This window comes from Danio aesculapii, chromosome 11 (assembly GCF_903798145.1).
Source record: "Danio aesculapii chromosome 11, fDanAes4.1, whole genome shotgun sequence".
In the NCBI taxonomy this organism is placed as follows: Eukaryota; Metazoa; Chordata; class Actinopteri; order Cypriniformes; family Danionidae; genus Danio; species Danio aesculapii.
This window is the reverse complement of record NC_079445.1, coordinates 42,436,787-42,460,196: the sequence shown is the minus strand read 5'-3', so window position 1 is coordinate 42,460,196 and position 23,410 is coordinate 42,436,787. Positions and strand designations below refer to the sequence as shown.

General features: G+C 34.9%; 1 protein-coding gene across 1 annotated transcript in view; it reads left to right on the top strand.

The window, feature by feature from the left end:
• megf6b (multiple EGF-like-domains 6b) overlaps positions 1-23,410 on the top strand; it is a 171,537-nt gene that overhangs the window by 74,905 nt on the left and 73,222 nt on the right. The window contains exon 5 of the mRNA XM_056468150.1: positions 7,397-7,519. Coding sequence (XP_056324125.1) covers positions 7,397-7,519 — 123 coding nt within the window. The remainder of the gene's footprint in view (positions 1-7,396; positions 7,520-23,410) is intronic.

The following is a 23,410-nucleotide window of genomic DNA, read 5'->3' as shown; positions in this document are numbered from 1 at the left end:
TTATTCATTCATTCATTCATTTATTCATTTAATCATTTATTTATTTATTTATTTTTTTATATTCACAAGCAAATGTATAATGATTTTGGAATAGTTGGATTTTGTGCTTAAAGACAATACAAAAATATGAGTAATGATAATAATGCACATAATTCTAACATGAAATATATCAACACGTGATAGGTGACGCGGTGGCGCAGTAAGTAGTGCTGTTGCCTCACAGCAAGAAGGTCGCTGGTTCGAGCCTCGGGTCAGTTGGCGTTTCTGTGTGGAGTTTGCACGTTCTCCCCACGTTCGACATGCAGTTCGACAAGCAGTACAGGTGAATTGGGTAGGCTAAATTGGCCATATGAGTGTGAATGAGTGTGTATGAATGTTTCCCAGAGATGGGTTGCAGCTGGAAGGGCATCCTCTGCGTAAAACATGCGCTGGATGAGTTGGCGGTTCATTCCACTGTGGCGACTCTGGATTAATAAAGGGACTAAGCTGTAAAGAAAATGAATGAATGAACGAACACGTGATGATGACATGGTGGCTCAGTGGGTAGCACTGTCACCTCATAGCAAGAAGGTTGTTGATTCGAGTCCCAGCTGGGTCAGTTGGCATTTCTTTATAAAGTTTTGCTGTGGGTGTCCTCCGGGTGCTCCGGTTTCCCCCACAATCCAAACACATGCGCTATATATGAATTGAATAAACAAAATTGGCCGTATGAGTGTGCATGAATGAGTGTGTATGGGTGTTTCCCAGTACTGGGTTGTGGCTGGAAGGGCATCCGCTGCGTAAAACATATGCTAGAATAATTGGTAGTTCATTCAGCTGTGGCGACCCCTGATAAATAAGGCACTAAACTGAAGGAAAATAAATAATACAGGCATTATTTCCATTATGCCTGTATTAATTTCTTCATGTAAAGCATTGTGTTTCATTCTTTGCTTGTCTAACATATTGAGCAGATTTTGCTTGTGATTTATAAACCTCCAGAGCTTTACATATGTAATATTAGCATGTACCATATTATATCTGATGCGATCAGTATTGTATTCATTATTTCCATCCTCCGGCACACATCGCTCTGCTCTTCTGGGCCTGACTTGTCGTGGTGAGGATTTAATTGAAATAATGTTTTAGGAAACCGACAAAAAGGCATTTTCTCGTAAACATCTGCATGTGTTTGAGTGTGAGCGCTGGATGTATGAGGTGTTTAAAAGCTGAATGAATGGAGGAAACTCTCTCTGCTGCCCTGATCAAAGACACAATTTTCCAGATTTTTTTTGATGAACTTAAAATGGTTTGAGGTCAGTAACTGTGCCAGTTGCATTAGAAAACACCCCTCACCAGCCAATTGAGATGATTTGTAAAAAGGAACGGTTTTGATGGATGTAGAGAAAACACTTTAGGCTCTATTTTGACAATCTAAACCCAAAGATGCAAAAGTGCAAAAGTGTCCAAATCCACTTTTGCTACTTTAACAATAGACAAAACAGTCTTAGCATGGTCTAAAAGAGTTATGAGTGTGTTCTGGGCTTAATGTACATTAAATCAATCAAAGTCCCATCTATCATTCCTTTCGACAGTCAGTTGTGTTGTGCCATAGTGCATTCGCTAATTACCTGGTGGATTTTATAAGTGTAAAAACTAAAAAAAAATCTGTTAAAGACCAAGAGTGTGAGGTTAAAAGGTTTCGATTTGTAATGTTTTATTGTTTTATATCTTTTTTTATTGTAATGTCAGATACAAACTATCTTAATTTCAAATTTCAAATCAGTTTATGACGTTCAGATAATGTCTCAAAGTGATTGTGTAAACTTTTTAAAAGTTTAGTGGTTAATTGAAAATGTTTTTAAACTGAAAATGTTCCTTAAAAATAATATAATAACATTATTATTCTGATAAACATTTATTTCATGTTTAAAATAAGACATGAATAGTTTTTATATGTATTTCACAAATTATTATTATCATTATTTCTAAATTATTTTTATAATTTCTAAATTATTATTATTATTATTATTATTATTATTATTATTACTATTATTATTATTATTATTATTATTTCTAAATTATTTTTATAATTATTATTTCTAATTTATTATTATTATTATTATTATTATTATTACTATTATTATTATTATTATTATTATTATTATTATTATTATTATTATTATTATTATTTCTAAATTATTTTTATAATTATTATTTCTAATTTATTATTATTATTATTATTATTATTATTATTATTATTTCTAAATTAAGATTATTATTATTATTATTTCTAAATTATTATTATTATTATCTCTAAATTATTATTATTATTATTTTTATTATTATTATTATTATTTCTAAATTAAGATTATTATTATTATTATTATTTCTAAATTATTATTATTATTATTATTATTTCTAAATTAAGATTATTATTATTATTATTATTATTATTATTTCTAAATTATTATTATTATTATTTCTAAATTATTATTATTATTATTATTATTATTATTGTTGTTGTTGTTGTTATTATTATTATTATTATTATTATTATTATTATTATTATTATTATTATTATTATTATTATTTCTAAATTATCATTATTATTATTATTTCTAAATTATTATTATTAGTATTATTATTATTATTTCTAAATTATGATTATTATTATTATTATTATTTCTAAGTTATTATTTTTATTATTTCTAAATTATTTTTATCATTTCTAAATTATCATTATTATTATTATTTCTAAATTATTATTATTATTATTATTATTATTATTATTATTATTATTATTATTATTAATAAAATTAGTAATCGTTTAAAGGTGCAGTATGTAAGTTTGACACCCAGTGGTTGAACTAGGTATTGCACTCCTGGATCAAAACACATTTTCACTCAGCTTCTCCTCTGACAGGTCTACACAAGCGCAGGTTGCCAGATTGACATGAGTGTGCCTGACTATCAAGCCTAAAGGCTGATTTAAGGCTGATTTGAACCGTTTTTAAAAAAAAGCAACGACATGCAAAATATTTTCCACTCTGAAGGGAGGTTTTGTTCTAACAAACACCTGAAATTTATATTTTAAAAATCTTCTATTTCTCACAGGTGAACAATGATCACCTCAGGTACACCTCATATTCCTTATTTAGTGTTAAATGCTAATAATGTGAGTTTGAATGCCATTTTACATGACATTTATTGCCATATACTGAAAGCAGTAGCAGATTGTTCACCTCAGATCTTGAAAAAAATAATAAATTGAGCTTTATAGCTGTGCAAACCAACACATATCAGTGATTCAACATCTACATTTAATAATGTTAAAAAGGTTTAATGTCTATTAATTAGATTATAAACCTTACCATTGTGTTGGAGTGCAGTAAGTGCACTATTCTGTGCTTTTGAATGGCTGTATTTCAATTTCTGTCAAGTTTCGTCTGGTGTAAACAGCCAAATTAATTATCATTGCAAATCTCATCACACAGCGCGTTGTTAGGATACGGGGTTACAATGTTACCGGCTCACCTAATGTTTGCATTCGTAATATTTATATTGTTTGACAATTAATTACCACCTCACGTGGAACTCTGAATCTGCGTCTCATTTCGGAGGCTGCTACTGTCCACCGGAGGTCACATTTCAGTCTCAGACACATGCCTTAAGAGCCGTCCTATATGAAGTATGTGGTTTTCCACCAAGGCAACCCAAGGTGCTGAAATATAATTGGCTAAACTGGCGTTGGGCGGGTTAAAGGGACCAAAACAAAGACAGCCGTTCCAGCATGAAAAACACATTTTCAAAGCAGAATATCTAACTTCAGCATTGTTTTTCAGATAAACAAGAATGTTCACTTGGCATGTTTCTTAAATATCTGCAAACATACTATGGTATTTTAATCCTTTAGAAGAGCCAATAACTTACATACAGCAGCTTTAATATGTAGTGGTAAATTATTTTTGTTATAATTTCAAGCTGTACCAAACTCTTATAATGACTATTTATTATGATTCTATTCGATGTATTATGATGTATAGATGTATTATGCAATATGAACTAAAATAAAATGGATATTTATTAAAATAGTGCAATACTGTGCACTAGCAGTATATTTCTGTCAATTTTTCTTCAAGTTAAACCAAAAATAAAATCTAACAGCTTGAGCTCCTGTGTGCATCAGACTGTGTAGATTTGTCAGATGAATGGTGGAATACTGGTGAAATTGACTGATTGATGGAAACATGGACTTTCTCATATCAGAAATGCACCAAACTCTTTGACATTATAAATAGCAGCATGTTTGTGTACTTTAAAGATATGCAAACTGACAAAACAACCAAAGTGAAGGCTTACTCATGAGCGCTTTCCCATGAAAACTCCTATTCCAGAAGCTTCAGCCGCATAATCAAAAAACATTATTGTCAAACTGAGTTAAAGTGAAGAGCAGATAAATATGTCTTGAATTATGCACATGAATTACTTGTTGGCAGCAGACTGTGATGGGCAAAATATCTTGTTATTGGAAATAGTTTTTTTTTTTTGAGACGGAAATATTATGCACGGAAAAACAATATTCTGCTTTAGTTTGCAGATGAGTTTCCACCAATGAGCTCTCATTAAGACCTCAAATGAACTTTGAGAGTCTTATATACATCCCGTCTCTCTCTGATTGAAGAAATGAATGAATAAAGAGTTGACATTTTTGAGTATTTGCATTGCATTTACTTAAAAAAGTAGTTTTTTGGGGGGCAGTATTGATTGTGTTGTGGTGTATTTAGTTGCAATTAGTTACTGTAGTTGGATTACTTTTCTGCAGAAAAAAGTAAAGTATAGGTATAGGTATAGGTTTAGGACATTTAATTGAAGTTACTTCCAATGTACTTACTTACTGTACATTAATGTCAACAGTTCTGTATAAATCACTTCAGAAAAGCAGAGTAGCAAAAAACAAATATATTTTGCAGAATAATTCAATTTTTCACGTAAAGCTTAAATTTTTCATGTTTATCAAGAAGACAGCATATTTAGGAAACAATGCACTGAATATACAGTATGAAATATGGTCATTGCTTTGAAATGTTTTGTCTTTTGAAGCATAATTCATCATGATACATTATATTTATATATAAGCAATATCACACGAGTAGCAGTGTGATATGGCTGTATATCGGCACTGGTGGGAGGGATGCTGAGTGACTTAATGTCCCATCAGTGCTGATATACAGCCATATCGCACAACTACTCATGTGATATTGCATTTATACAACAGTTCTGTGGCATAATGGTGTATATTTATATATATATATATATATTATATATATATATATATATATATATATATATATATATATATATATATATATATATGTGTATATATATATATATATATATATATATATATATATATATATATATATATATATATATATATATATATATATATATATATATATATATATATAAATCAAACAGGGTCTCAAAACCCCTTTTTTAAAAGGAACTACTTTCTTCCACCATTCATACACATCTGCAGCTGACATCAGAACAGCAGAAACCATTGCTAATCCACAAACGTTACTTTAGAGCTACACTGTAAAAAATTCCCAGAATTTCACGTTACTGTAATTTTTTCAAGTAAATTACATTAGTGTCACTTTACAGGATTTGACTATTAAATTTTACGTATTCCGATTTTTTTTATTATGAAATTAAGGCAGACATCATGATTACAGCAAATTACTGTAAAATCTTTTGCACGTTAGCTATAGGAATTCAAACACTGTTAATATTTTGTTCAACATAGAAATGAATACACATTAACTTTTATGCTAGTACAGAGACTTTTATGAAATTTAGAAATATTTACAGAATTATTGTTATTATAAAGTACCTCACAGAAATTTACTGTGAATTTACGTACAGTACCTTATTGTGAAAGTAATGGAATTATTAGCCAGTAATATACTGTAAATTTAAGGTAAAATATTTTACAGTGTAGCATTTAAATGATTCTCTAGCGTAATGTCTAAAGTGAAAACAAAACGGAATTTTGCTCACATTTTTAGATTATAATGCTGAACGGCGTGAAATGACATCAGTCTACAGAGTTTTCCCAGTATTTCTCTGTTGCGATCGGGAGGTCACAATAATTAACCCTGAAAAAGCCAAAGCAAAGAAAATACTACCAGATTATTATGGTATAAATACAGCACTACAACATACAAAAGAGAGAGATTGACTCATATTGTCACTTACCTGTTCTGAAAAGATTTGTTTAGCTATAGTTTAAAACGTACGCTGAGAAAATGCTGTTTTTCTCCCCTATAAGGACTTGTTATGCAGTCTCTGTTGCCGTCTTTTGGCAGAACGTCAACCATCTTTGCTTTGCTCAGAATGACTGGCTGATGGCCGCTGACGAGCTGAATCTCCGAAATTATAAATATTTTAAAATAGTCACTCCTTATAAATAAACAGTAGTGCAATCTAAACAACTACATTCTCAACTAAAAAAGCTTCAAAAGTACATTATGTTGCCCAACAGCAGGTGTATTTGTCAGACTGTAGTCCTCTGCTTGCCACTCGTGTGGGCGGAGTAATACAAAAGGGTGAAGAGGCCATAAGAGTGCTGATACTATTTTAATATCTCACGGCTATCAACCCAGTCAGATTCGAGAACCATCAGTTCCATCTGATTGGCTTGATAGCCATGAGATATTAAATTAATATCAGCACTCTTACAGCCTCTTCACCCTTGTGTATTACTCCTTTGTTGTATGTATATATATATAACTTTTTATACAAAAGTTGCATTTTTATTGAAGCTAAATACTCATGTTTGGCTCAAATTTAAAGAAGTAAAAGAGTTGAATTTCTATTGTCTATATGTAGAGCTGTATAAGAATTTTAATAGTTGAGTCAAGTAATTAAATTACTTATTGAGTTTGTTTTCAGACACAGTAAGTACAAAAGTAATTTAAATACAATTTTAATGATATAATTACTACATTGTAAAAAAATAATATGCCTTAATTTTTTTGGTTGATTCAAATGAACTTTTCTAGTCATCTCAACTTACAGTACATCAATCATGTAAAATATTAAGTTAAACTTTGGTTGAAACCTGATTAACATATTAAAATAAGTTAAAGCAACATACATATATTTGTTATCTTGAATTTTTATTGTTAAATGTTTTACAGTGTAATTGATTCCTTTTTGAAGTAACTTTCTCAACACTGGTAGCAACAGCAATACTTCATATACAGTAGCAAGCAATCCTTTCAGTAGCAGATGAGCGCAGTTTCATGATTTCTCTGTATAAATGTGTTCATATGTCTTCAGTCTGCTGTGAATCTGTAAGTAATCTGTATGGGTAGCTCATGTATTGTGTCTGTTCTGTCTCTGTCAGATGTGAACGAGTGTGAAGAGACCAATGGAGGCTGTGAGGCTTTATGCTGTAACACCATCGGCAGCTTCTACTGCAAGTGTCCCACAGGTCAAGAGCTCAAGGAGGACGGCAAGACCTGCCAAGGTTTGTTTGTTTTGTTTTGTTTTGTTTTGTTTTGTTTTGTTTTGTTTTGTGTTTTTTGTTTTGTTTTGTTTTGTTTTGTTTTGTTTTGTTTTGTTTTGTGTTTTGTGTTTTTTGTTTTGTGTTTTTTGTTTTGTTTTGTTTTGTTTTTTTTTTTTTTGTTTTGTTTTGTTTGTTTTGTTTTGTTTTGTTTTGTTTTGTTTTGTTTTGTTTTGTTTTGTTTTGTTTTGTTTTGTTTTGTTTTGTTTTGTTTTTTTGTTTTGTTTTGTTTTGTATTGTTTTGTGTTTTGTGTTTTTTGTTTTGTTTTGTTTTGTGTTTTTTGTTTTGTTTTGTTTTGTTTTGTGTTTTTTGTTTTGTTTTGTTTTGTTGTTTGTTTTGTTTTGTTTTGTTTTTTGTTTTGTTTTGTTTTGTTTTTGTTTTGTTTTGTTTTGTGTTTTTTGTTTTGTTTTGTTTTGTTTTGTTTTGTTTTGTTTTGTTTTGTTTTGTTTTGTTTTGTTTTGTTTTGTTTTGTTTTGTTTTGTTTTGTTTTGTTTTGTTTTGTTTATACAGTGGTTGACTCAACTTAAAACTGTAAGCCAACTTGCTGCAAAGCTTTTTTTAGTTGACTCAATTGTTATTTTCGTTGTCAAATATATATTTATTCATTTATTTTTTATTTTTATTATGCCAAAAATGGAAGCGTTGTCACCAAAATTACAAATGTTTAAGTATAGTACAGTAATTTTCAATGTTTTAAGTACACTGTTGACTCAATTTAAAGTTGTAAGGCGACTTGCTGCAAAGATTTTTTAGTTGACTAGTTGAGTCAACTTAAAAAGGTGTGCAGCAGAAGTTGCCTTACAATTTTAAGCTAAGTCAACTATTTTTCCACAGTTTGCAAATTAATAATAAAACATGCAAATAGAAAAAACAGCAGCAAATTAAGAAAATATCTTCATCGGTTTGACAGAAAATCCTCATAATACAAACACAAATAGAAAACACGCTGCACATTCCTCTAACAGGGTGTCAGTGGGGTCTTAAAATGTCTTAAATTTAAAATACAACATTTTAGGCCTTTAAAAGGTCTTAAATTGACAGAAATTTTGTGTTGTAGATCTTAAATTACTTTAAACAGGTCTTAATTTTCCTCTGTATATGTAAATTTACTGACCAATCACCAACAATCCATCTCAATAAAACTTTTAACAAAAGTTATATATTTATCTCTATTTACCAGTGTGGCGTAGTTATCTTCCTTACAATAACATTTGTTTAAAAGTTCTCAATACATTTTAGACTGTTGTGCATGAATTTAGTTATTGCTAGTGGTGGGCCGTTATTGGTGTTAACGTGCTGCATTAATGCTAAACTCTTTTCGCGCGATTAAAAAAATATCACCGTTAATCTATTCTCAAAGTTGGGTTGGGAGCTGGGTATATTCTACACAAGCTATGATGACTTTCACCTTGATATTTTAGTGCAAATGTATACCTAACCGGTGAGCCATCTAACAAAAAAGTGGCCTTCTAAAATCAAATCAGCAGGATGCCCTTCTGGATCTTTCACTTACTTCGAAGACACTACTGACTACGCTTACATGGACATCTGTAGTCTAGTTATTTGCCTTAATAGACAATAATATAATTAAAGTGTTTCCATGAAGTGCTTTCATGTAAGAGTTTCCTGTAATTTTAGGTGACTTTAACTGCAGTTCAGCAGTTTCACTATCACTAGTGAACATTTCATTCATGCCCCCGTGACGAACTGGGATATTAGACGCAAATAAGGAGTAAGGACTGGTGAGAGTGTTATGGAATTTAATAATGCACGTCGAATGAAAAGAAAAAAAATTCGGCATTTCACGATGTGTGTGTGTGTGTAAGCGCTCCTTTGTTGACAGCCTCGTGTGTGGATCTTGTTGGAAAATATGGTGAAAAGTCCTACATGACAGTAATAGTTTGATGGCGGTGTTTACTTCAGTAATGCCACTAATATCTGCATACTCCACATCTTAATTCCATTTCTGTTTAGTTCAGTTATGACTTTAGTTAGATTAAGGTGATCAAAAATCACTGTTTGGAGCTTATGTAGGCCTACAGTTCAACATTCATGTTTAACTGAATAAACAGTTAGTAAACACAAGTACATCTTATTGAACATCATTTATTTTTATCACCAATTATCATAGTAGAACAGTTTCTCAAGCAGTTTGTGATGCATTTTGGAAACAGGAGATGAGCCCCTGGTCTAATGCGCCACCTGGCTTGAGAAACCCGTTCTCAAAGACTTATACTTATATCATTATTTGGGTAACACACATATTCTGAATGCTTTCGGCAGAATTCAAATGAGCCAAGATAATTCCAAGATTACAGTGAGATTAATCTAGATTAAAAAAATTAATCTATGTCCACCCATAGTTATTACACACTTAAGATATGTGGTTAAGAAATAATTAAATTGAAATTGTTTTGATGAGGCAAGTTAAAATCTTTTTTTTATTGGCCCAACCATTAGAAGAAATCCTTTGTGTTTATCTCTGTATAAGTCTGAAATTTATGGAGAGAGATTAGACTCAATAATAATTCACGCAAAAGACACGATGTACACATGCGTAGCCAAATTCATGTACGTAAAATATTTATTTATACTTACAAAAACAATTCACATGCACAAAATAAAAATACATTTTCATAAAATACATTTCACAAATGCAAAACACCATTTGCAAATATATAAGAGTGTACAAAAAGTTTTGAATGTTTAAAATTCACGAGTTCATCCTGAATGAGAATGTGCAAATCCTCTCTCACGTACGACTACGAGTGTGTGCATTTTTGAGACTTTCCTGTCAGCACACACCTCCCACGCGAGTCACTCGTGCCCTGTAGCCAATAAGATGCGAGCTTACTGTTCAACCAATCACAACTCCCTGAGAACGCGGGAATGACCGAAGCGCTTCACTGTGCGCACCATTTGCGCAGTCTGACTTAATTAACGGAGATGATCCTCTAAGAAGAAGAATACTATGGAGAGAGATTAGACTCAATAATAATTCACGCAAAAGACTATAAAACTATATTCTACTATAAAAAGCGTATACACAAACTAGTAGGAAACAGTATTGACTTACAGGAGTATCCGCCATGTTGGTTAGAGGAACAGACTGCGCAAAAGGAGCGCAGAGTGGTTGACATCGAGTACAGCTCTCATCTGATTGGCTGAGAGGTAGGAGTTGCCTGTTTCTGGCAGGAAAGTCTCAAAAATGCACACACTCGTATTCAGGGTGAGTCGTACGTGAGAGAGGATTTGCACATTCTCATTCAGGATGAACTCGTGAATTTTAAACATTCAAAACTTTTTGTACACTCTTATATATTTGCAAATGGTGTTTTGCATTTGTGAAACGTATTTTATGAAAATGTATTTTTATTTTGTGCATGTGAATTGTTTTTGTAAGTATAAATAAATATTTTACGTACGTGAATTTGGCTACGCATGTGTACATCGTGTCTTTTGCGTGAATTATTATTGAGTCTAATCTCTCTCCATAGAAATTTGCATCCTAATGGTCTTAAAAAGGTCTTAAAAGTTCTTAAATATGACTTGGTGAAACCTGCAGAAACCCTATCTGATGAACTCTGATTTTAACCAAGTGCAGGACATTTCACTATTATGTAAATAAATTTTTATAAAATAAACCTATTTAGCAGGAGTTTGCGCAGACAGATGTGAAAAATGCTGAGACCTTCTGTGTTGAACAACTGGTAGCATTGTAAACCTGTGTTTATCTTCCATAATTGGGTTTCCTGTAGACATCAAGACAGAAACTTAACTTTAACCTGGAAGTGTCCAGTGTTAGGTTTTCCAGGAAAACAGTGTATGGTTCATGTAACTGTGGCTTCTCGTCTTGGGCCACATCTGAAACCTCACGTCTGGTTTGCAGCATGGCATGGCAGATCTTTAACCTACATCCAGCACCACCATGAAAACAGACTAAGATAGATAGATAGACAAACAGACAGACAGACAGACAGACAGAGATAGATAGATGGATGGTTAGACAGATGGATGGATGGACTGATGGATGTATACAGTAATCGATGGATAGATGAATAAATGGATGACCGACAAATGAATGGATTGATAATTGATGAATGGAGGATAGAGGACAGTTGGATAGATGGATGGATGACACACAGATGAATGGATATGGATGATGGATGACAGACAAAGAAAAAGATAAAAGTCAGAGATTGATAGAGACTGAAGAACTGAAGAATGTTGGACTTTGGTCAAACAGTGTGTGTGTGTGTGTGTGTGTGTACAGTAAATATCAGTAATGTGTTTGACCTCAGGAGAAGGTTTCTCCCTCTGCTTCTTCTAATGCCACGGCCAGATTTATTCATCTTTCTGATGTTTCAGATATTTGAATTCATCCTACAGATGGTTTAGATCTCATAACTCTTTCATATTAAACCAAATCCTGCTCCACATATTTCATATGTACCATGTTTGAATGCCAGAATGTATACAGACGGCAGTGTGTGTGACAACAGATAGTTAATGTGCTAAGATGATATATCATTTGCATAAATAACCAATTTTAGCCACAGAAAGGATTACTGGACCTCAAAATATAGCGATTGTACATCAGAATCAAGCTGTTTATATTAGATTATATTAATAATCATGTTTTTAAATAGACAAAATGCCAGAGTGTAAACAAACCAATGTGTTTGATCTGAATACTATACATGACAATAAATAGTTTTTATGTTAAGATGATATTGACATATCAAATTAACCTATTTTAGCTGTACACTAAAAAACGCTGGGTTATTTCAACCCAAGTTAGGTATAAAAAGGCAGAAACCCAATTATTGAGTTAAATATGATCCTATAAATTTGAATAGAAAGGTTATATTTAAAGATTAACCCAGATTAATAATATGAACCATCAATTTTATAGATATTATATAGTCATTCATTCATTCGTTATTAATCAGATAGTCGTTATTAATATTATATAGTCATTCATTCATTCCCTTTATTAATCTAGAGTCACCACAGCGGAATGAACCGCCAACTTATCCAGCAAATGTTTTACGCAGCGGATGCCCTTCCAGCTGCAACCCATCACTGGGAAACACCCATACACACTCATTCACACACACTATGGACAATTTAGCCCTCCCAATTCATCTATAGTGCATGTCTTTGGACTTGTGGGGGAAACCGGAGCACCCGGAGGAAACCCACGCAAACACGGGAAGAACATGCAAACTCCACAGAAATGCTAACTGACCCAGCTGAGGCTCGAGCCAGCGACCTTCTTGCTGTGAGGCGATTGTGCTACCCACTGTGCCACCGTGATGCCCCAATATTATATAATCATACAGATAAATTATAAATTCAATATATATGGTGAAATTCAACTCAATGTTTGGGTTCCTCCATATTTTATCCAGTTTGCGTTGAAATAACCCAGCGAATTTTAGTGTAGTAGCTAAAAAATGTTAATTAGATATTTCGATATCATCTTAACACAAAAGCTACAGATGGAATTTAACTCCATATTTTCTCCATATTGAACTCAATTTGGGGTCACATGACTCCCTAAATAATAAGCATTGTTTTTTCTAACCCAGTTCAGTAAGCTTAAATTGAGTTGACCCAAAACTGAGTTGAAATAACCCAGCGTTTTTCAGAGCGTAAAATGATTGATGGACTACATAATTTACAGCAGTTGTGCAATCAGAATTAAACTGAACGATAATCAATAGCCGTATTCACACATATTCATTTTCCTTTGACTAAGTCCCTTACTTAACAGAGGTCGCCACAGCGGAATAAACCACCATCTATTCCAGCATATGTTTTACACAGCAAATGCCCTTCCAGCCACAACCCAGTACTGGGAAACACCCATACACTCTAACACTCATACAATAGGGCCAATTTAGTTTATTCAATTCACCCGTAGTGCATTTCTTTGGACTGTGGGGGAAACCGGAGCACCCGGAGGAAACCAACACCAATTCAGCTTTATTTGTATAGCGCTTTTACAATGTAGATTGTGTCAAAGCAGCTTCACATAGAAGATTATAGTAAACTGAAACAGTGTCAGTCCAGTTTTCAGAGTTTAAATTCAGTTTAGTTCAGTTCAGGTCAGTGTGGTTTAATATTCACTGCTGAGAGTCCAAAAATTGAAGAGTAATCCATTGATGCACAGCTCTACAAGTCCAGAACCATGCAAGACAGTGGCGACAGTGGCGAGGGAAAAACTTCACCAATTGGCGAAAGTGAAGGATTAAAAAACCTCAAGAGAAATCAGGCTCTGCTATGGCCAAATGTCTTGTGCAGAGCTGCAGTCTAGGTGCCGGAGGCTGGAGAACGCTGGACATCAGCGAAGACTCGTATGTCCCTGGAGTCTCACAGGAGTCAGACCCCTGCTCTCTACTCCTCCATGACCACCACAGGAGCTGCTCAGGATACGGCCTGGTCCAGGATTATAGAAACCTTAGGATCGTCTCTTCACAGGGATTGGATCGCATCAGTGGCACTGCATAATATCTGGGGGCCTCAGGATGAGTATCCCCAAGTGGAAATAGAGAATAAGGAGAATAATTAGCAAAGCTGCTGTTCATAGTGTATATAAATGAGATGTGTGGAGCACATTCATGCATCATACCGCTATTTGATGCATTGAGTGTATGCTTTACTAAAATGATAGTTCTTTAGTCTAGTTTTGAACTGAGAGAGTGTTTCTGAGCCTCGGACATTATCAGAAAGGCTATTGCAGAGTTTAGAAGCCATAAATGAGAAGGCTCGACCTCCTTTACTCGACTTTGCTATTCTGGAAACTAGAAGCCAACACAGGGAGGACGTGCAAAGACGTGCAGACTCCACACAGAAATGCCAACTGACCAAGCCGGGACTCGAACTTGCAACCTTCTTGCTGTGAGACCTCAGTTCTAACCACCGAGCCACCGTGCCGCTCCACAATCACACATTAATGCCCGTAAATTACTATAAAATTACTGTAGCAGTGAATTTTAAAATGTGATACAGTTCACATTCACACACAGCAGCGTACTGTCAATTTATAGCTAATGTTACAAATTCTCATTCCTGAACAAATGTTCAGCTATTTTTTAAAAAATTGACGTTTTTACAGAAATTTTCCGGTAACTTTCCCAAATGGTCTGCAAGTGCAGTTATTTATTAATGCAGCAATTAAGACAAAATGAGAATAATTCCACTCTGAAGGCTCTTTTTTTGTGCATCAATGCTGTTAAATGCATGAACAGAAGCTTCAGACCTGATGGAGGAGGAGGTGAAGACTTTTTCACAGGCAGGGAGGGAATAAAACCCCTGTGTTTCAGACTTTCCCTCACAGACCAACTTCAGCTTTCATCAAACATCTGCAGCTTTTTGCACATCAGATATTAAAGACTGAATATCTTGAATCATGTCAGGCTGGCTCGTGCTCTGTCTTGTGTGCATCGGGGTTAATATTCGTCCCGTTGATGTAGCCTATTATTCTGGCTATTGGCATCATTTGAGGTTCTGTCACAGGCCACAGTGTTTTCATGGATACAGCAGATTTAATATGGGATACCGGATACCAGGTGAGAGCATTTTATGAGACTCATAGAGAGACTGTAGGATTAATCTGGCATTTTCGGCTTTAATGTCTTGTAAATAGTTTATGGATTGCTAAGAAATATAGATAAAGTTTTCTATATGTAGGTCTGTAAATATGTGCAACTTTTATGCATTGGTTTGCTCATTTTTGCAAAGTTTTTTATTATTAATTTATTTTGTTATATTTATATTAAACCTTTTTTATTATTTAGTTCAGCTTTTTATAATTAAAAAAATATATATAATTATAATTTTTAAAGTTTTTTTTTAAATTTTAGTTAAGGGTTAGTTTAATGATTTAATGATTTTTACAATATATATATATATATATTTTTTTTTTTTACCAATACAATTATTTAAACTTATTTTGATGGTTTAAGTGTAGTTAAATTAAATTGTAGTTTTTGTAAGTTTTTTGAATTAATTTAGTTATTCAAATTTTATTTCAGCTTTATATACAGTCAATATTAACATTGTTAATATTACAATTAATGATATTAACATAGCAATTGCTAATAATAATCATTATTATTATTTTAATTTAAAGTAGTTTTATAATTTAATAACTCATTTATTTTTATTTAAACTAATAATTTCATTTAATTTCAACTTTTTACTTTATTTAACTCTAATAATTTTAAATTAGTGCTGGGCAACGTTTATTCGCAATTAGTCACATATAAAATTTGCTTTGACATCATATATTTATGCGTATTGTGTATATTTATTATGTGTATATAAATACACACATTCATGCATATATTTGAGAAAATATATTTATTTATATTTATATATAAAATATATATGTACAGTTGGAGTCAGAATTATTAGCCCCCGTTTATTTTTTCCCCCAATTTCTGTTTAACCAAGAGAAGATTTTTTTTTAACACATTTCTAATCATAATGGTTTTAATAACTCATTTCTAATAACTGATTTATTTTATCTTTGCCATGATGACAGTAAATAATATTTGACAAGATATTTTTCAAGACACTTACCTGGATTAATTAGGTTAACTGGACAGGTTGGGGTAATTAGTCAAGTTATTGTAAAACAATGTTTTTTTCTGTAGACAGTTGAAACAAAAATGTATAATTTTGCTCTTAAAATGGTTCATAAAAATGTAAAACTGCCTTTATTCTAGCTGAAATAAAACAAATAAGACTTTCTCCAGGAGAAAAAAATATTATCAGACATTGAAAAGTTCCTTGCTCTGTTCAACATAATTTTGTGAACTATTTAAAAAAGAAAAAAGAATTAATAGGGGGGCTAATAATTCTGACTTCAACTGGATATGATACAAATTATATATACATTTAAATATCTATTCCAAAAAAAGTTGTATAGTTTTATGTATGTATGTATGTATGTATGTATGTATGTATGTATGTATGTATGTATGTATGTATGTGTGTATGTGTGTATGTGTGTGTGAGGCACTTCATTAGATTAGAATTACTCATCACCGGCACAGAGAGACTCATTTTTTCCTGTTCATAAGTTGCACGATACAGAAACATTCTTGCTTTTCACCTCAACGAGAGAAAAGTAGTGCTTATATTTCCAGTTTACTACCTTTGAACTTTCGGGATTTGCCATCGTTCTGACCCCTAGTTATTGGTGTGTGCTGTGTACTTGTGAGTTAATGGCCGCCTACTCTGCCTCTGATTGGCAAATGATGGAAAGTACTCTAAGCCAATCATCACGTTCTCAGTTACGCCATGTTCACAGACACACCAATCATCATCACTGGTTGGTTATGTGTCCTGCCCCAGCCCCGAACACAAACACACACACACACACCCCAGAAAGAGATGTCCTATGACTGGCTGAGAGAGACACTGCTCGCCTGAAAACTGCTTCAGTGTTCTTAATTATAGAAACGCACATTTTATTGTCAGTAACAGTAACGGCGTTGTCATGCCGTTGGGGGAAACAGTCATTCATTTGATTACTCGTTACTGAAAAACATATCGCCGTAAGTAACTCTGTTTATTTATAGAGCCATTATTTCCATCACTGCTTATATTTTAAATGCCCTTAGTCATGATTAGGGCCATTCAGAATCTGAATTATTTTTGGGAGGATCATAACTAAAAACTTAATATATAAAATTTAAAACAACACCTTTTTAACTTTTATTTAACGTTTACAGTGCAAATCCTATTAGATTCACTTATATATCTACTAAATGGCAGAAAATATTACTTTAAAAACTGTATTGTAGATAAATCGTTTGAAAATTTTCATATTAGTCAATTCATTCATTCATTCATTCATTCGTTCATTAATTCGTTCATTCATTTTCTTTTCGGCTTAGTCTCTTTATTAAACTGGGGTCGCCACATCGGAATGAACCACCACGTTTTACGCAGCGGATGCCCTTCCAGCCGCAACCCATCTGTTGGAAACATCAATCACACTCATTCACACTCATGCACTGCGAACAGTTTAGTTCAGGGGTCGGGAACCTTTTTTCAGTAAAGAGCCATTTCTGATTTATTTTATCAAATGTATTTTTAAAGAGCCATTGGGGGTGTGTATATAACAAAACCTTTATTTATTGATAAACAAAATCTTTGTTTATATTATATTTTTTAACTTTAAAATATTATTGAAGAGAGACAGCTGGAGAGCCACATAATTTTGGTCAAAGAGCCACATGTGGCTCCCGAGCCATAGCTTCCCTACCCCAGATTTAGTTCATCAGTTCACCTATAGTGCATGTGTTTGGACTGTGGGGGAAACCGGAGCACCTGGATGAAACCCACACGAACACAGGGAGAACATGCAAACTCCACACAGAAATGCCATGTGACCCTGCCGAGGCTCGATCTAGCGACCTTCTTGCTGTGAGGTGACAGCACTACCTACTGCGCCACCGTGTTGCCCTATTAGTAAATAATATTACTGAAATTAATTTAAAAACTGAATTAATATAAATTTACACACATTTACACAAGTAAATAAATAAACTCAATGATGGGCTAAAAATATGCGGAAATCTGTGTATTTCTGCACACGCAGATTCCGTGTGGGCCTAGTCATGATTAATCTTTGCTCAGTAATATTTTATTTTTGGATTTTTATGTTGTTTATTAAATTAAAATGCATATTTATACATAATGCAAATATGTAAATTCTAAAGAAAATACGAGTTGTTGTGAAAATGTGTCTTTGAATATGGTTGCTAGGGTGCTTTGAGTATTGCCATGTTGTTGCTAGGGCATGCTTTTTGCCATTTTATCTTATATGAGTTATAAGTTTGATTATTTACACTGCAATAAAAGTCAAATGGGTGACATTTGGTTAGCACTGTCGCCTCACAGCAAGAAGGTCGCTGGTTCTAGCCCCGGCTGGGTCAGTTAGCATTTCTCTGTGGAGTTTGCATGTTCTTCCCGTGTTGGCATGGGTTTCCTCCGGGTGGCCACAGTCGAAACACATGCGCTATATATGAATTGAATAAACTAAATTGGCTATAGTGTTTGAGTGTGAGTGTGTATGGATGTTCCCAGGACTGGGTTGCAGCTGTAAGGGCATCATCTTCATTCCGCTGTGGTGACCCCTGTTGAATAAAGGGACTAAGCCGAAGGAAAATAAATGAATGAATAAAAGTCAAATGATCAGTGCGACATCAATAAATATTACCATGTTTACATTTTCCCAGTCATGTACACTGTAGTAGATCTTGTTAACAGCATGAGCTTGTCTGTCATCAGTGTTTCCAATTGGAGAAGTTCCTCGTCTGACATCTATAAACCGATCCAGAGCCTTTAATACAAGCCAAACCAAATGCTTACACCAATGTGGGGAAACGTTTCTAGCTAATTAAATAAAAACCCAAAGCAAACAGCAGTGTAGATGGAAAGAGAGCGCCGGTCTGCCAGGTTTCCTCTTCTCTGGCACGCGCATGAATCAGTGGCTCTGAATCAGCACAAATACTTCAGCTCTTGTGTGGGTTTACCATGATTCTGAACCAGAAGTAACCTCTTCTGGAGGACTGCAGAGATCAGCACATTTGGGGAATATTGGGTTTTGACTTTACTCAAAGGAAACTGGCATCATCACTGACTGCCATTATAAGCAGAATCAGTGGTGATTTGTTGAGAAATGCCACATCAGTGTAGAAGTCATTTCAGAGGAGACTGCTCAAGAAGTCAATTCAGGACGAGGTTCATTTGAAGTTCCTGCATTTGGAAAGAAAATCATTCCTCAAAATACACACTAAATAAGGAGAATGGAGTCTTATGCTTGTCTTGTTGTAAAAGGATCTTAATTTTATGCATTAAAGTAAGTAAATAAAGGTTTATTTATATAGCACCTTTCAGACATTGTCACAAAGTGCTTTACAACAAAAGAAAACCTGTAAACAGGTAAAAGAGAACATATCAATAAAAGAAAAACATATCAAAACAAGTTAAAATCCAAGTACTGAAACACCATTGTAAAACCAGCTCACCATACTGTTAATTAAAAGTTTGATCAAAAAGAAATGTCTGTAAATGTTTTTTAGAGAGTTCAACTGATCCCAGAGTTTTCAGTGCTAGATGGAGAGAGTTCCAGAGTCTTGGGGCCACAACACACGGTCACCTTTAGTCTTAAGACGTGTTCTGAGAATGGCTAATAGGTCTTTGCCAGAAAACCTCAGAGACTGGCCGCAGGAGTGACTATGTAAAAGATCTTGGGGGCCTGACGCCATTAGAGATGGGCTAATTTCAGGGACACTGCTTTTATTTTCCAATCACAGATTATCTTTTCTAATTACAATTAAAACAATAATATTTTTTTGCTTATTTAAACCTCTAACTTTTTTTGGACCAATTTTAGGGACAAATTGTGTTCCATATTTTGAATAAATTTCAAATCTGACAATTAACTTTTCCATTGAAATATGAAATAATGCATGTTCAAGTATAAATAACTAATAAAATGTCACACCCAAAAATATTTCATAAGCATTGTGAATTTAATTTAATTTAATTTAATTTAATTTAATTTAATTTAATTTAATTTAATTTAATTTAATTTAAAAATAAATGTGTTTTTCTCAAGCTGAAATCGATGCAACATGGTGCAAGGAAAGTTAACATCATGTCGAATTTTCAGCAAAATTAAAGTAACCATAAACTGCTAAGAAAAGATTAAATTACCTTAGATAAAAGCATCTGCCAAATTCATAAAATAAATGTTTTGTTCGGCTGCCTTGAACCATAAAATCGGTGTGTCAGATAACAAAAAATTAAGTATAATAATAATAATAATAATAATAATAATAATAATAATAATAATAATATTACATCCAAATGAATGTTAAGGAACATATTAAATGCAATTTTAATTAAGAGGAAAAATCAAGATAAACAGTAAAAATATAAAATTTAGTTGACATTTTGTACTTTGTACTATTTCTTTGCAATATTTCATTGAATTTATATGTATTTTTTTTCCTATAGATGTTATAGGGACCAAACTGTTATTTTTATGAATGTAACTGTTTAATATGCATCAAAATATATCATCTACTGTATATTCACTGAGAAATGGATAAAATGTAAAAAAAAAAGGATGTATATATATATATATATATATATATATAGTAAATATATTGTATATGCATTGTATATGCATGTGTACTCTATGTTTGTAAAATACTTTAAAATTCTGTCATGCTGTGCAGGAAAGAAGCCTGTGATTATTATGGCCTCCTGCGTCTCCGTCAGTAATTAAAATTCCATGCAGGTAAACAAGCGTCTGCTTCCCATTACTGGATTACAGTTTATGTACTGTTTAGTGCCAGCTATCCTATAGTGCCATGAATACCCACACACACCCAAATTGAGGCCAGCTGGTGAAGTGTATCAAAAAATTGTTACCACATTTAAAAAACCGTATTCAATCAAACTCACACATGTATCTCAGTAAAGGCAGACTGTATTCTCCAGTTGGCTCCTATTAGAGAATTACAGAGATTAATGTAAAAGTAGCCAATGAAAACTCTCCTGCGGTGATGTCATGAGGTGATGGTAACACAGAGCGGGTCATTAGTGTAAAACAGGTCAAAGGTCACACCGACACCAAGCTCAGTTGTTTATTTTGGAGTGTATGGCGCTTGCATTGGCTGCGTCTCTCTGGTTTTATTTGCAGAGAAAGCTAAAGAGAGCTGCTGTGGTATTGTTATGAAGCGGACAGGAGACAGAGGTAAGGAAACGTTAGGGTGTTTATTGAATGACAACAAGGAGCACATGAAGGATAGCCAGGAGGATCAGGAATGATGTTGGGGTCTTCTCCTCCGTGGCTGGGTAACAGGAATACACGAGGATGGACAGCACACACCAGATACAGCTGACAGAGGATGACACAGACTTGGAAGGACTGGAAGACAGGACGATACGGGAGGACCAGGAAGACTAGGGAGGAATACAAAGAGAACAGGTAAGTAAATCGTTTGTTTAGCTGAGGATGACTACGCTGAGTGGTCGCTCAGTTGTCCGCTTTCGTCGAGACGAGCCCGGACAATGAGCGACTGGAGTGCTGTGCTTTTATCTGGTGCTCGTGAATGTGATGCAGCTGTGTGCTCATTAGAAGTCAGGTGATGGTGATCTTCGTGAGTGGGGATCGTGAGAGCCTGACCAATCCGTGACAGTACCCCCCTCCCCAGGGCCCGCTCCTGAGGGCCGACACCTCCGACGCCGTGGTGGTCTCCCTCTGCCTCTAGGCGCTGGGAACTCAGGGTGGCTCTCATGAAACTCCACCATGAGACTAGGATCGAGAATATCAGCTCTGGGAACCCATGTCCTTTCTTCGGGGGCCGTACCCTTCCCAGTCCACCAGGTACTCCAACTGGCCACCACGACGTCGGGAACGCAAGATCTCCTTCACTGCGTAGACGGCTCCTTCTTCTAGGAGCAGTGGAGGAGGGGGTTCCTCTTCGTGGTCAGGCTCTGTGGAGGGAAGAACAGGATCGTGATAGGGTTTCAGGAGTGATACGTGGAATGTAGGGTGAATACGGTAGTGAGAGGGTAATTGTAGTTTGTAGGTGACGGGGTTAACCTGTTCCACGATGGTGAAGGGACCAACAAATCGGGGACTTAACTTGCGAGAGGGCAGTCGCATGCGTATGTCCCAGGTGGATAGCCACACCTTTTGTCCGGGTGTGTATCTGGGTTCTTCAGACCTTCTCCTATCGGCGGTTACCTTGCTTCGACGGACTGCCCTCTGCAGATGTTTATGAGCCTCGTCCCAGACTCTCTCGCTCTCCCGGAACCAGTGATCCACTGCGGGGACATCAGATGGTTCGCCATCCCAGGGAAAGAGCGGTGGTTGGAAGCCCAGGACGCACTGGAATGGCGTGAGTCCGGTGGAGGGTTGCCGCAGTGAATTTTGGGCATATTCTGCCCAGCCCAAATACTGGCTCCAGGAGTTCTGGTGACCACTGCAGAAGGTCCTCAGGAACCGTCCCACCTCCTGAATCTTCCTCTCTGTCTGCCCGTTGGTTTGGGGATGATATCCAGAAGAGAGGCTGACGGCCACACCTAGGAGCTTGAAGAAGGCTTTCCATAGACGTGAGATGAACTGTGGACCTCTGTCCGACACAATATCTTCTGGAATACCAAATGACCTGAAGACTTGATTAAAGATATTGTCGGCAGTTTCAAAGGCTGTGGGAAGACCTTTCAGAGGGATTAGTTTGACAAACTTTGAGAATCTATCTACTATGACTAGAATACAGGTATTACCTTCTGACGAAGGGAGGTCAGTGATAAAGTCCACTCCTAGGTGTGACCAGGGACGGTTCGGAATCGGCAAGGGATGGAGCTTTCCAGCGGGTAGATGACGTGGGCTCTTGGATTGGGCACAGTCCTTACAGCCCTGAACATATTGCCTCACATCCCTTGCCATGTTTGGCCACCAGAATCGTTGGGATACTAGCGAGAGAGTATTGTTGATCCCTGGATGTCCAGTGCCTAGCGAGGTATGTAAGGAGTGGATCAGATCTACCCGGTGTTCAGGTGGTATGAACTGCCGATGAGGAGGGCATCCCGGCGGAGCAGGAGCTTCCGGAGTGGCAACGACTGGAGGAGCGTTCCAGGTGATCGGACAAATGGAGATGTGTTCGGGAAGAATCTTCGTTGGGAGTTCTTCATGATCGTGATGCTCGTGTAAACGAGAGAGAGCGTCTGCTCTTAGATTCTTGGGTCCTGGACGATAGGAAATGGAGAAATCAAAACGTGAGAAGAAAAGTGACCATCTGGCTTGACGT